Source organism: Epinephelus fuscoguttatus, linkage group LG2, assembly GCF_011397635.1.
Source record: "Epinephelus fuscoguttatus linkage group LG2, E.fuscoguttatus.final_Chr_v1".
NCBI classification, from domain to species: domain Eukaryota; kingdom Metazoa; phylum Chordata; class Actinopteri; order Perciformes; family Serranidae; genus Epinephelus; species Epinephelus fuscoguttatus.
The window spans coordinates 26,691,028-26,706,510 of NC_064753.1; the positions used below are offsets into that span (position 1 = coordinate 26,691,028).

At 39.0% G+C, this 15,483-nt stretch overlaps 1 protein-coding gene across 2 annotated transcripts in view; it reads right to left on the minus strand.

The window, feature by feature from the left end:
• myo1ea (myosin IEa) overlaps positions 1-11,217 on the minus strand; it is a 69,353-nt gene extending 58,136 nt beyond the window's left edge. For both annotated transcript variants that reach the window (XM_049596977.1, XM_049596987.1), the window contains exon 1: positions 10,902-11,217. In XM_049596977.1, the coding sequence (XP_049452934.1) occupies positions 10,902-10,904 (3 nt within the window). In that variant the 5' untranslated portion in view covers positions 10,905-11,217. The remainder of the gene's footprint in view (positions 1-10,901) is intronic.
• Positions 11,218-15,483: the final 4,266 nt, after the last annotated feature.

Consider the following 15,483-nt stretch of genomic DNA (forward strand, 5'->3'; position numbering starts at 1 on the left):
TGCTTTGATAGATTACCAATCTCAAGAAACTCTAAAACCTCTGTAAGTTCATTGTGATCTAAAAATATAGTATGCTTCAGAAAATGGTGTCCTAAAAAGAACTGTGTAGAAATAATTTGAGGTAAACTGTTTGCAACACACAAAAACACTGGTCAAACAGTTAAGATGTGATGTTTTTGTCTAGTGCTACAACAGGACACTATTACAAACTAACAAAGAGGCTATAATATCAACCGAGACTGTCCACTCCTGAACTGTGCCAAAAGAGGTCAGGGAACAGCTCCAACACATTCACGCCAGTAATGTGTGGGTTGATTTTGACTGATTTTTTCCCCCTACTCCTCGTTGGAATCCAAAACATATCTGGTTTGATCTAAACTAAACAGAGCTTAAGGAGGTATTACTCTCTAAACAACATTTCCACCTGGTCTCTGTTGCTTACGTTTGCACTTTGTCCAAGATCACTCACCGCGTGGAATCGGACCAGATGCAGATAAAACTGCTGACTGAGATGGCTGGCCTTTCCAGCGAAGAGAGAGAAGATAAACAATGATGAGAGGCAGAGTAATAGAAGAGAGAGAGAGAGCGAGAGAGAAAGTGTGTGTCTGAGTGCCTCTGTGTGTGTGTGTGTGTGTGTGTGTGTGTGTGTGTGTGTGTGTGTGTGTGTGTGTGTGGTGTCAGAGGAGCGATGACCAACAGTGTGAAGCGGTCTGATCCGGTCTGAACTTTCTGAGGGATGGGATGCTCATTAAGGTCAAACACACACACACACACACACACAGTAGGATCCTCCTGTAAAATGATGCTGAAAACTCCAGATGAGGCTGGAACTTGATTAAAGAGAAAATCCAAACTGAATTACACAGAGCAGAAAAATGTTTCTGCACAACTCTCTCTAAACTGTAAGTGCTGATAAATTTACACTGAAGTAAGGGTGTAAAAAAAATATCACTAAACTTAAGTATCAGAATATTATGTTTTCTGATATTGTATCAATTCTCAAAAGATTTGGGGCAGTGGTTCATTTTGTGATAGATAGCAGTGTTGCAATCCAACGACAGACAGACAGACAGACAGACAGACAGACAGATAGACAGATAGATAGATAGATGCAAATCCACATGTTCTGCTACTGCAACCGACATGCAGTTACAGTTGGCTCGGCACCACACTGAGGAGGAAGAAAGAAAGCAACCTGTTGCTTCACCTGCCAACAGACTGTGGAAAAACATCTCTAAGGTCTGTTCTGAATATGTGGAGAAATGTATAGCCTGCAGCCTTAAATATGAAACTCTTAACATACATGCTCCCTCTTTTTGAACATCTTACTGTATTACATATTACTCTTGTCAGTGTCAGTCAAAGCGAAGTACAACCCAAGATACAACCCAAGACTTAGCAGACTTTGGGGAAGGATTATCATGTCATATAAAGCAGCTCTGACCTGGTAGTTATTGTCACATACTGACAGGGATCTCCAATAAATAAAAAGGTTTGAAGCCAAAGCCCCTGTAAATGGAGCCTTTACAGGAAATGTGAAATATGAGTGATTTTGAGTCTTAACTTTTTGTCTGTAAGCGACAGCTGCACGCTCAGTGGATGATTATGGGGAGCAGAAACCATCTTTGCACTTCATAACTTGCACAGCGACAGTGGTCACTTGTAATTGGGACAGCGGTATAAATAATGCAGACCAACAAGCCTCGCTCTCTGTTTCCATGTCTAGATTTCTCACACTGTTATGGATCTGAGCTGCTCGAGGTCACACACAAGGGAAGAATGAGAAGAAATATATTATTCTGCTAGGATTTGGTAACATGAGCACTGGCTGGCTGTAACTATGTTATAATGCTGTGCCTGCGGGGCAGGGCTGAGCCTCGTCCCTCCCAGAGAAAGAGGACATAACGATCAACTGTAAACAGATACTGGACGACGTTTAACACATCTCAGACTGAGCTACACAAAGTTTCTGCTTTACAGTGGCAGCACTTTTCTTTGTCCGAGTAAAGTAAAACTTTGGAAACTTGATTTTAAACATCTCGGCCTCTTAAATGGATGTCAACAGCAACAAGACTGCTAATAAAACACAGTATCAAAGACAGTGTGGCTTAGGGTGGAATTCAGCTGTAATCCTAGACAAGAGACATGTCACAAAGCACTGTATTTTCTTTTTAAAGCAGCCTCAGTAGTGGTTGAATGTAAACAAACCATCTGCAGTGGAAACTCATTCATAGCCATGCCATGTGCCACAACGGGGCTGCAGTCTCAAGTTTCAATCAACGAGATCCAAACCAGCATCTTCCCTAGTAGCGACTGAATGCATGCAAATACACGTCACATACAAACTGCAGACTCTTTCGTCGGTTTGGTAAAATGCCACCAAAAATGCCAGGGCTTTCCATGTTTCCTACAACTCATTAATCATTTTTAATGCATCCATCACTTCTTCAAAGGTAAAAAGAAAAATCAGATCTGTGACAATTAAATTGAGCAGAAAAGACAGAATCTGGGATTCAGAGAAGAACTCTCTTTTAAGGTTGTTAGCAATTCACCAAAAATGGCTTTGACGCTGTCAATAGCCCAGCTTTTTATGCTTTTGATGACATAATAATGCCTCCAGCCTTTCATAATGTACCAAGGACAGACAGGCCCTCTAGTATCAGCACTAAGAAGTCACAGTGGTTGCTCACTTTATTAAACAGCTGCATGAGAAAAGCAGATTACCAAAATCTACAAAAGGTCTCAAAGAGAGCTTCCTGCTTGCTGTCGTTTTTTTCTGTAAATCTGTTATCTCTGGATATTATTATAAAAGATACACTTGAAACAGACCTCCAGGAATATCTCTTGAAAAATACACCAAATTATAGGAATTCTTTCACTGTGTGCCAGAACTGTTTGGGTCTTTAGTACAGCCCTGAAAGGCTGACAGCGGTCAAAGGTGCCTCGTGTTACTGTGAGAAAGGTCACCTAAGGTCAGACAACACCATCCCTGTGCTTTAACCTAGGAGTAACACTGCATTTTCCCAACAATACGTGGTTTCAGTAAACAATTCTTGTTCTCCAGAGAGTTTTTAGTTTGTCCAAAAACTATTAAATGCATCACAACACTAACTAAAAAAGCTTTGGAGTGCATATTTATAAATGTGACGTCAAGTGCATTAGTGCTTTCTACTGCAGGTTCGTCGGGTGAAGGGGTGTGGTGCACACATATGACAAATGGGAGTTCAATGACGCTGACTTTTTCAACTCCACCAAAGGGAATACAGTCATAATGTAGAGAAAAGAATGACTCAGCTGTTTTAACGCATGCACAAAAAATCACTGCGCTGCCTCCCGGTATACATTGAAAGGAGCGCCAGAAAGCACCGGTTGATGATGCATACTGTAATTCTCCTAATTAAAGAGCAGTGCTGTAAGTGTTAAACAAAAATACACAATGCACTTACAGATGTGTTCATCCTGAGTATCTAAAGAAGAGGGCAAGGAATGTCTTTAAATAAATTACAGGTGGTGACTTAAAAGAAGAAGTGCATCAAAGTTTGCCTTCAGTTTGAGCTCAGTAATTTATCTATTTTTATTTAACCTTTATTCAACCAGAAAAAAACTCTTTTTCAAGAGTGTCCTGGCCCTGACAAGCAGCAACCTAAGTTACAGACAGAAAACATACAACAAAAATACTGATTTAAAAAAAGCCCTAAAACAAGCAATATAAAACATAAAATAAGATTACTTCAAAGAAAAGCCAAAAAGTATGTTAATATATACTAGAAATCAACCATAAAAAAATAAAAGAAGGCAACTACACATGATTACAAAGACAGCTATAACACATCGTTACATTAGCATATAGAAGATTGTGTGGAAAAATCCTGCAACAGTGCTTTGAAACAGCCGAGAGGAACCAATGAGTGCAACTTTACGTCCTTCTGCAAAAGATTCCACACATAAGGAGCTGAATACGCAAATGCTTGCTTGCCTAACTCTGTACGTACCCTCGGTACAGACAATAAAAACATGTTTTGTGAACGCTTATCTGTCTTTAATGAACAATAACAAACTTTCTGAGAGCAGGAATGGAAAAGCTGGATTCCAGTCAGAAGTAAATGGTGATAAGAAGAGTTCATTAGTCACAACAGCAATTGAAAATGAGTGACAGACACAGACACATGGTGCAAAATAGGAATATTAGCTGCTAACATACATTTACTGTTATTAGAGACATTATTTCTCATTGTGACATTTTCTAAAATAAACTAATTTAAGTCCAGCTAAACCATTTATTACAAATCTTAAAGCCCTTGCTCATTGCTCTTGATGCGCTCAGGTCTGCCTTGTCCACCTGGTCCTTGACTGCTTCCTTCTTACCTACAGATCTACATCCTACAAAAAATATGGGCAGTTACTGTCTGCGCTTCCAAGACTAACTGTCCTATACGTTCATACTTAGCTGGAGGAAAAGGCTGTTTAAGTATGCTGCCCCCTCGGCATGGAATCAGCTGCAAAGTTATCTAAATCTTTGGGAGCTGAACTCATTGGATTAATTTGTTCACTGTTTTGATTTTAAATTGTTACATGTTTGTTTTATGCCTGCAACCATGCTACCTGTGCTGCTGCCTGTCTTGGCCAGGACACCCTGGAATAAAAGATTTTTAATGTCAATGAGTCTTTTACTACTAGTTAAATTCATGTAAATAAACTCACATAAACCACTATTTGTTTGTGGTAGCATTCAACATATTTTGCAGGGGTGACTCTATCTTGCTGTTCATCACAGTTTTTGAGAAAAATAATCTGAAAAGAACTTTCTGCGATTATACCACAATGTACTTGTGACAGTTTTTCAGATTTTGGCCATGAGCAGCTCATGTCAATCAGATCATCAGAAAACAGAGCTGGCGAACGTCCTCTTGAGGGCATGTGATATGGTACATAGTGTACATGATGCATTTAGCTATATTAATGTTATTGTGACCCTAGCTGCTGTAAGTAACCAGAGTATTATATTAAGCTGACCTACTGCAGTATAGTATGTATAGCACTCTGTAAAACCCATGTGAGGAGGATACTATTCTGACACTCCCGTCACTGTATGATTCCTCTGTGAGAAATGCACTGACTCAGCCCCGCCATGGGGCATGTGCCAGAAAAAAGACAACTAATTCAAACCAGCTAATTTTGACTTTGTTTCCAGTCAGTTGCTTCATGTCTTTCTAGAAAAACACAACAGCTGACAAGCCTTTAAAAAAACTTTGACTCAGTTCTTGTTCTGTCTGCCATGTTTTTTTCCCACATGGTCTGGTGCTGAAAATACACATGTAGGCCTACAACTTTTGTGGATATCACTGCAGGATGTTCATTTGAACCCCTTCCAACGGCCCTTGAATAAAAAAGGTCCCTTTTGAGTCAGAACAGCGTGTCTATGAGGAAGTAAGGTTACAAGAATAGCTATCTACAGGCCAAACCGACTATATCTGACAACATAAAGACAAATAAGGTTTCCACTGGACAGATAAAGAGGGCTGCCACTGACTCAGAGGCCATACACTGGCTGGCATGTGACGATGGGAACCTATCAAAGCAGATAACTGCAGCACGGCTGCAGGAGTCTGACCTTGTTCCCAGTCCCCAATGAGGGAAGTCATACATGCAAATAGGCGGCTATGACAGGACACTACTCGGTTCATGATCTAAGAACAGGGAAAACAAACTAAACAAGCAATACAGGGTGTTACATGGAGCAGCACTTACAGGATTATGTTGACACAGACAAGAGCATTTATAACAAAATTAATTTATTCTTTACTTTATTACTTCTTTAAGGAAAAAGAGAAGTGGTCTGTTGAGGCACTGAGTTGGAAATAATTATCTAATAACAGCTGAGAAAGACAATTTGGTGTAACGCCCTACAGCACTTTCAGCACAGACGCTAAGATGCAAAAGATAATTCATCAACTCTTATCAAACAATTCCACCTGCTGGAATGCAGACTTCATTCAGACTAGGATGATGGGCATGTTCACCTGCTCAACAGTGAGTATACACAAACCCAGAACAGCTGCAGATACAGTTGTGCTTAATGAGACCCATAAATTCAATTTAAAGATGAACAAATTAAAAACAGAACAGAATTAAACCCCTGCGTTAGAGGGTTATGTGAGGCTGGACTTAGGCATAGTGGTACACTGAGCTCAGCATGCCAGCATGCTAACATGCTTTCTATAACAATACTATCTTGCAAATTTTGTGATGGTCCATCGAATAGTTGTTAAGACAACCACAAATGTCAACTTGTCAGGGATCAACAGTCATGAGAATTCACCCTTTGGTCACCACGAATACCACATTTGGAGCAACTAGTGCTCGGTATTGTTTAAAAAAGATATGATACCATTACAAACACCAGTGCCCTTAAAGTGATACTAATACCAATAGAGGTTTGATACCTTTTGTTCTACTTCATTCAATACCCATCATGTGAATGGAAACACTCAGTTGCATAAAATACCACCAGACACCACAGGCATGTAGTATAGATATACTATTTACTGTCTGGTGGCATGCTGACCTGCCAATGAATACACTGGCTCAGCTTCACCACTACCACAGACTATATGGGTTATAGTTGCTGTGGTAGTGGGTGTATCACATGTCATATTGAATCGAAGAACGCTGTGGTGATCTGTTGCAAGCAACCATACAAATACTCTTTTTCCCAGAGCTGGATACAAAAAGAATCGAATGCAAGAGAAGTTTCGATGCTTCTTGGTACGATGTTATTTTGATTGATACCATAACAGGTATCGAGCATCAGTACCCAGTCCTAGGAGTCTCCAACCAACCCTGCCATTCATATAGCCATGCTGCTAGCATGGCTAAAAATCTGATTAGTGTTGTCACACTTCAGCTGATGTGTCATTAAACCCCATGATAACTCCTCAAAATATCACAGCCGTGTAATTATTGGCCAAGTCCAGTTAATTTTGACAAAATGCATCCCACAGCGACCTTTGCGAATGACCTTTGGTGAATTAGCTGAAGTAAATGCATCCTGTCCACGTTATTCACGGTGAAAACATGAGACGGTTCCACAAGTCGTCCTTGCTGGTAGTCTTTTTAATAATAAGATTGAGATATGCATACAAACAGAGCCACTCTGTGCAGCTACTCTGTACTCTTGGCTATGTGGTAGCACACACACTGCTCAAGGGACACGGTAAACAAACTGAGTCACAACGAGAGTGGATGCCCCTCACCTCACCACTTCCAGGGATCAATATCATGTTTCACAGTTGACAAGAATATGAGAGGCCTTTGTGTCACGTCTGGGCAACTTACTGATGAAACATGAATATGAAAATGCTTTCACTGTAAGTGACAACACCCACCAAGTATTTGGTTCCTGTGGAAATAATGCTTTGTCATCCTTTAAGTTTAACTCATTTTGAATAAAACAAAATGAAACAAAAAAAACCTTGACTTCTGACTCTGATATTTCATCTGACATAGCTAACAGCTACTTTACAATAATAAACAAATAAGGAAGAAATGACTCCAGCTTTTGTTGTAAGTAATCCAGCTTCTTGCTTCATGTGTACAGAGGAACTATTCAGGAGTATGCAGCTCTTTAATACTCAATTAAAGATTGTAAAATGTTCCACAGTAGAAGGAAAGATACATGACTCCATGCCTGAGTTATTTTATGTAAAATATGTTGGCCATTTAGGAAGATGAGGTGAGTGATGGAGTAAATCATTGTTAGAGTGTGGCATTTATCTCTACAGTATAAGACTTTAAAGGTTTTTGATGTTGCATGAATATTTTTCATCACTGGATGTGCTCATGTGCAACATAATCTAAAGCAGGAAAAAACAGTCCCACATCTGCTCGCAATAAATTCAAAGATTAAATAATAACAGAAATGGAAATGTTGCATTTCCACTGAAAATGGAAAAAAAACAAGAGTTGCGAAGATATAAAACCCAGATAGGACTCGAGTGTAGGCTCACACAAAATGAAAAGCTCACAAACTTGATGCTAGCTGACAACTTGAATTTACAATGTGCAATTTATATGCGCCTCTCATCCAGAATGATTTACAACAAGTGCAACAGTAGAACAAGTCAACACTCATGAGGTCCGTCATCACAAACAGCGGAGCATTGAAAACATAGCTGCAGCTCTGTAACAAAGGCGTATGGAACTGATCGAGAGGAGTGTGAGTGTACTGAACCACAGCGACAAGCCTAACGAGTTCCCCAGGTCCGCAGAATGGATGTTCGTCCTGTTTTCGGAGAGAGGGCTTGAATTCCTGAGCAAATCTCTGCAGCAGTGATTGGTCTGAAAGTGGAGCGCCAGCTTTGAAATGAAGGGAGATGGGGGTTACTCAGTACGCACCTCCCTGTTGGAGAAACTAATGCAAACCATCTGCTGTCATGCCGACTTGCTATTCAGCATCTGGCAGAGAAGGAACCAGTGAGCGATGCTGCTGTCTGCTACTCCAGACAGTTAGGATGACAATCTGACTGTTTTCTCTTTTCTACTCCCTACAAGAGCTGACACCCTCCTTAATCTCTGTAAAAATCTGTAAAGACAAAAACAAGAAAGGCTTTCATTTATTTTGAACAACTCTTAAAAGCCAGTCTTGAAACTTTTTTTTTTAAGTTTAGATGTTAAAAGAACAGTTCACCCCAAAAGCAAAAGTACATTTATGTCCTCTTGACTATAGTGCTATTTATCAGTCTGTAGATTGTTTTGGTGTGAGTTGCTGAGTGTTAGAGATGTCTACCTTCTCTCTAATATAATGGAGCTAGATGGCACTCAGCCTGTAGTGCTCAAAGCACCAAAAAATACATTTGAAAAACTCAACAGCAGTATCTCCTTACAGAAATCACAACCCTGTTACTCAAGATAATCCACAGACCTTGTTGTAAACAGTTTCATGTAGGAACTACTTTCTTTTTACTGGACTACACCCGTCATCCACACCACCATGCAGAAGGAAGTGAGCATCTATCATGGACGAGAGGCTCATGCTTGTGACAGCATAAGATGTAAACATTAATGGGGTCCTCCTCCGCTTAGCTGTAACGTTAGCTCGCTCAGTGGTGTTAGGTAAGCGTCCTCCTTTGTGGGGATACAGTTGGCGGCTGTAGTTTGGTAGAAAGAAAGTAGTATCTACATGAAACTGCTCACAACAAGGTCTGTGGATTGTCTTGAGTAACCAGGTCATGACTTCTAGACAGAGACATTGCTGTTGAGTTTTTCTAATGTACTTTTTTGGTGCTTTGAGCACCACAAGCTGAGTGCCATCTAGTTCCATTATATTAGAAAGCAAGCGGACATCTTTATGGCCGATATCTCCAACGCTTGGCAACTCACACCAACACAACCAAGACTGATAAATACCACTGTAGGTAAGATGAAAATATATTTTTTTGATTTGGAGTGAACTGTCCCTTTAAGTTGTACCATTATATTCCTAACTCTGTCATGGCTGGAGAGTTTTTCAAGTTAACTCACAAGATGAAAACAGCTCCTGTTCATTCTCTCTCTAAAAATTAAGGCATACTTCCAACTTTAACAGAGTGTGTAAGAATGAAAGCATGAATGTAGCAGGAATATATCACATCCACACTCAAGTGAAATCGCTCTATCATGCTGGCTGCATATTACGTAACCTTGGTCCTTTGGGTTTGTCTCTGGGCAACCCAACCTACAGGTTCAATGCAACACTTAGGCCAGCAGAATGCTAACAGGTTTCAGTCCTACCTGTTTCAAGCAGACATTGTTTGTATGTGAACAAAGCAACAGGTTTGAGGCTGACATGATCCCTGAGCACACTGTACAGGGACAAAAGGCTCATAACTTTAAGGATGTTCATTTATTCTGTTTATATAAAGGCTTTTATTTCTTCATATTCCTTAACTTCTATGCTGTGCTCTTGAGGGAAATTACATCACCTTCACATAAAGGTGACGTCTCCAATAAAAGAGAAGCAGCCGTGTCACCAAAGACACACACAAATGTGCTAAAAAGCTGCATCCCAGCTGTATTATTATGCTCAACAACCAAAGTGGGAATTCTGCTACAGAAGTCTGTGGCTTGAGGAATTGTTGCCAAAACACAACGACAGGGCCACACGACCTCCTCCTCCTCCATAACTTAGCTCTAGGCGTGTCTGCTGCAGGGATGGCATTCAGTAACCAGGAAAAACCTGTCTCCATTTAATGCACTCATGTACACACACACACACACACACACACACACACACACACACACACACACACACACACTCCACCTGACACATGCTGCCTGGCTGCCTCATCTTCCAAGACTAACCAGTTTTAAAGCAAGGGCTGCACCTGATGCATCTATGTGATGTCTTTAGGTGACATTACATCTCTGTGGGTGTCACTCAGACAAGTCAGGGTCAGTGCTGTCCAATTACTTTAACTCTAGACCACAGAAAGTCTATGATTGTGTGAGGGACTATCAGAATGAAGACTGGGAAGGATGAGAGAGTGAGACAGACTGATTATAGATTGATGATTAATATGGGCAGTATAATGCCAAAAAGTGGACCTGAAGTAATAAAAGAAGTACCAACTAATATCACCAAGAAGGCAGCTTTTATCACAATAACACAACAATGAAGCAATTTGTCATTAAAGTCACAGAAACTGGAGTTTTAAATTTAAATTAATGGAAAAAGTGTGAAGATAATAATAACAGAGCTGATACTATTAATATTTGGGAGTTATAAAATTTAAAATATATTGATTATACATGTGTTTCTTTACAGCTATAGACCATTAAGGAAGCATCAGTGCTAAATGTGTTAAATATTTGCCTTAATAATTTAACTGTGTCATAATATCTCAGCCAGTGTAAATACCACTCACCATCCTCTGCCTTCAACACAACGCGCAGTGTTCCCTGTCGTATTCCCCGCGATCCAGTCTCTGTGCGAACCTCAGTTAAGTTCACACTGTTTAAAAAAAAAAAAACACTTTTTAAAAACCTAAAAAACAGAGGAATAATCCAAGTTTCTAGAAGATACTCCCGATAAAGTCCTGAGAGCGTGGCTACATGGATCCTCAGCGGTGTCCTCCGTCCATTGTGGAGACAGACCTGAGTCCTACACTGACAGCAGCAGAGTGGTATTCAAACACACAGCTACAGGCTGATTTACAGGGAGAAGAAGTGCCCTGAGAAGAAGTCGGCTCTAAAACATAACACAGGAAACGGAGCCAGAAGGTCCAATCAAAGGGCGCTGCACGCGCAATACACTTAAATATTCATTAGGTACTTGAGACAACAACTGGGCATGCGCAACTTTGGGATTTCCTAACAATAGGCTCAAGTATAGTCCAAACTCTTTCACCTACAGTCTGTGCTGTCAGCTCCTGTACATCCTGAAGTGCATTACTGTAGTTACACTGTAAAAACCAAACAGTAAAAGACATTTCCTTTAATAGGTTTTTACTGTTTTACATGCCTTTCTCTCTTGTTTGTGCATAGCAACCATGCATTAGATTCTTTATACCAACATTTATCAAAACTTAATGCACATTTCTCTTTTTATGTTCTGTGAAATTCAACTTCAGTGTTACTACTACCTATTATTATTAATAATAATGATAATAATAATAATAATACATTGGATTTTCAGGTTACTCAAAGACGCTTAACAGAGAGCAACAACAGCAATCAAACAAGAAGATGGGGACAATGCAATTTAAAACAGTTCCAATACCCTCCTGAGACCCTGGATCCTCATAGAGGACATCACATTTTGGGTTTACATGACCTTATTCTACCTAACTTAAACCTGTTGTCCTCGATCGTGGACACTTCTTGTCCCATCTGGTGGTAGTGAGAGACATTAGGGCTTTATTATCATCTCGTTTGAGGACATTAGGACTTAATTATCATTGGCAATGCTTAGTTTTTTATACTTATCAGGTCCTACTGATCCCAAATGCAAAATTAAAAAAAGCATACCAAACAAAAGTTCTGGTCTCAGGAGGGCACAGGGAACAATACTGATGTGTTGCACAGAGGGTTTATAGCAATTGCTAATTTTCAACTCTTGTCCCTAGTTGGGTTTTTAAATGTAGACCTAATATGTTATTAAAAATATGCAGTCTTAAACATCATAAAACCACAATACATATACATATTTCTTATGTGTACTCTAATAATATTGTTGTTTTATGCTGCTAAAGTACATATTGTTGTTAAATTTTCACACTTACAGCCTCAACACAATGACGATATATATATATTTTATTTTAATATTTCAATTCTTATATCTTGAGTACTAGTTTTACGAGTACTAGTTAATGTTATTTTAATGCACATGTCATTTCTACTTTATTTTATTTATTGCTTTATATTTACACACTTTTATTTCATACTCTTATTCTTACTTCCTTAAATTCTCTAATCTTTACATCGGAGTAACTGTAACAAATCATGATTTCTCCTCGGGAATCAATGAAGTATTTCTGATTCTGATTCTGAATACACTGTAAACATGGAAGGCACAATTAAATGCATATACCGCAAATCCACATACTGCAGTACACATACCACAGTACATACACCACGATACATACATCACAACACATCCCACGATACATCTACTACAATAGACATGCCACTTTACACATACCACAATACATATACTTAAGTACACGTACCACAATACACCAATACACAAATAATTCCATGTTCTGTGCAGTATCACAGTTGATGTAAAAAGATCAGTGTTAGAGATATTTTCCTTTTTACATGTTGAATAGGGAAAAAAATCACACACACACACACACACACACACACACACACACACACACGGGGGATCCCAGGGTCTCAGTAAACCTGATACATATCCATTTCACATCCTTTGTGTTTATCTTCTATCTGGCTTTAACTGATGTATAAATAAATTACTTTAAAAGGTAATCCCCAAATTCTGTGCAGTAATTCAGTACCGCTCCCTCCTCAGACAAATAAAAATGCAACTCAAAGCCTTTCTCAAAGGAAACCTCTTTTGAAGTGCATGGGTGGCACTGGTATCCACTTCTCACAAGCAGTCTCCAACCAGACTGAGACTCGCCTAGAAATGATGATGGGCGGTGAGGCGACTCTGGGTGTAACCTGTCTAACAGGCTGCCTCTGTGTGCAGTACACACAGTAGTGTGTGTGTGTGTGTGTGTGTGTGTGTGTGTGTGTGTGTGAGCTGTAATCATACGTAAGTCCCATTTTAAATCTACTTTTTTATCTAAGATAAATATTTAAAATAATGTGAATCTAGGGACTCACTTGTATTAAATATTACAGCACAGTATTAGTCATATGAATCTGAATAAAAACAGTGTTTCCACTTGTAATGACAGACAGTAACAGATGTCGCAAGTAATTCGAGCAAACAAAGACAGCTGTTATGATGTATGAATAACAGATAAATAAGTTATGATTCATAGAGATTTGGTGATGCTGCTTGTGCAGTGTTTTGTCACCACCAAGTGGACATTGCAGGATACAACTCCAGCATACAAAGATCATTTTAAATGTAAACTTTATCTTAGGAAGTATCTTTAACATTTGTTTTTGAATAAAATGCATTTCAAATTGAGCCGATATGTATCAGCAGTCGATTTGAATTGCAAAAGCTGGCTTTGAGTGTGGCTGAACAGACAGAGGCAGTGTGTGTGAGGCAGCAGTGATGATCCCAGTAATTTTCTAGTCTGTTGCACCTGTGCAATGCTAACTTCATATCCTTTGAGAACTGTCTGCAGCAGACATTTTGACTTGTCATAGGAGGAAAAGCACAGGTGTTACTGATAACATTACCAATGGCTCTGTTGCATTCAAGTGTCCCACTGATAGTGACAGTGAGCCAGCATGCACAATACAGGGAACCTGAAATAAAGGAAACTAAATTGAATTCAGCCATCATTCCCTTAATTACTGTATGTCCTTTTTCTACGAGTCAGAATGTCTCCAATGAAAAAGGCTTGTCCCATTACCCGTCTGTCCTCCAATCACTCTCCTCTGTTTATCACCTGTCCCCGCCTGCACACCTGTTCCTCATTACATCATCAAGGCCCAGTATAAATGCCAGCCACTTTCTCCTGTGCTAGACCATCAAATTGTGGGAGTCTGCCATTAAAGCAGACAGACAATTAAGACTATTTTACATCTGCCTGCCACTGTCTCCTGAGACTGCTCTCTCTGAGTGTGTTATCTTACTGTGGTGCTAAATACAGCATAAGCGGGAGAAAAAATAAATGCAGGAAAGTTGGTAGCTATAATCAGTTTCCTATACAGTATGTTTGAGGTCTTGCATTTTACTTGAATCTATGAATCTGTAGTGCCACCTAGTGCATAGAATAGACAACTAAAGTAAATGTATTCCTGCTGGAAGTTCAACCTAAAACATCCTGTTTCGAATTAGGAGCTGATATTTTTTGCCTAAGCATCAGCATAAAGTGAACACAGTTCTTATAATTTTGTTTGTCTCCTTATCCATAACTCACTACACATAATTTATGAGTCATAATTACAATTCATGCATCTGCCATACATTGCATATGTTATATGTATGGGTTATTTTGTTTACATTTTTCTGAAACTCATTGATGGTTATTCTGTTATATTGTTTCACTGATTTATTTATCTCAAATGTACTGATATAATTAATATGATGTTAAAGTGTTTCTTTTAATATTTCCTTATTTTCTTATGTTTGTTTTATCCTAAGGTGTTCTATTTTTTTGTATATATTATTATTTGTTAGTTAGCAAGGCACAAACGAATTTCAGTCGAAATTGCACTTTGTATGTTTGTGTATGTGACAAATAAACATGACTTGATTTGTTTTAAAATATGTGTTAGGTTTGAAGTTGGATTTAAATTTGGCATTTTGAAAAACAAATTTCCTTAAACTAATAATCAGAAGTAGCCTACTAACGTTATTAGAAATTGATAGATAGGGTAGATATGCGTACACACAGCCTATAGTTTTCATAATATAAGTGTTGTTGTTTTTTCTTAAATTGTTTACTTCATGTGACCTTCGATTGAAAATGCTCTGTTGGCCCTGCGCCTGCGTGTAGCCATGTTATCAAATGTAGTTTTAACTGGTCAGTGTGTCACATTAAATAATTATAATGTTATGGAAGCTGTTTTGTTGTTCCCACAGAGTTTGTGTTTTGAAAAATAAAGTTTCTGTAAAAAAAAAAAAAAAACAACTGACCGACGGTGGCCGACCCGTCTCACGCCCATAGCCTCTAATTCTGTCATCTCATGGGAGTTGTAGTCCATGGGTGGCGTACTTGATGAACGCTAACAAGACAATCGCTGTTTTATATTTCAAATGACAAGATTATCGACATTTATCATAACGTACAGTATTTTAAATCACTTTGGGTTAAAATAGGTGCACATAACACCGGTGCCCTGCTTTAGTTTTTCAGA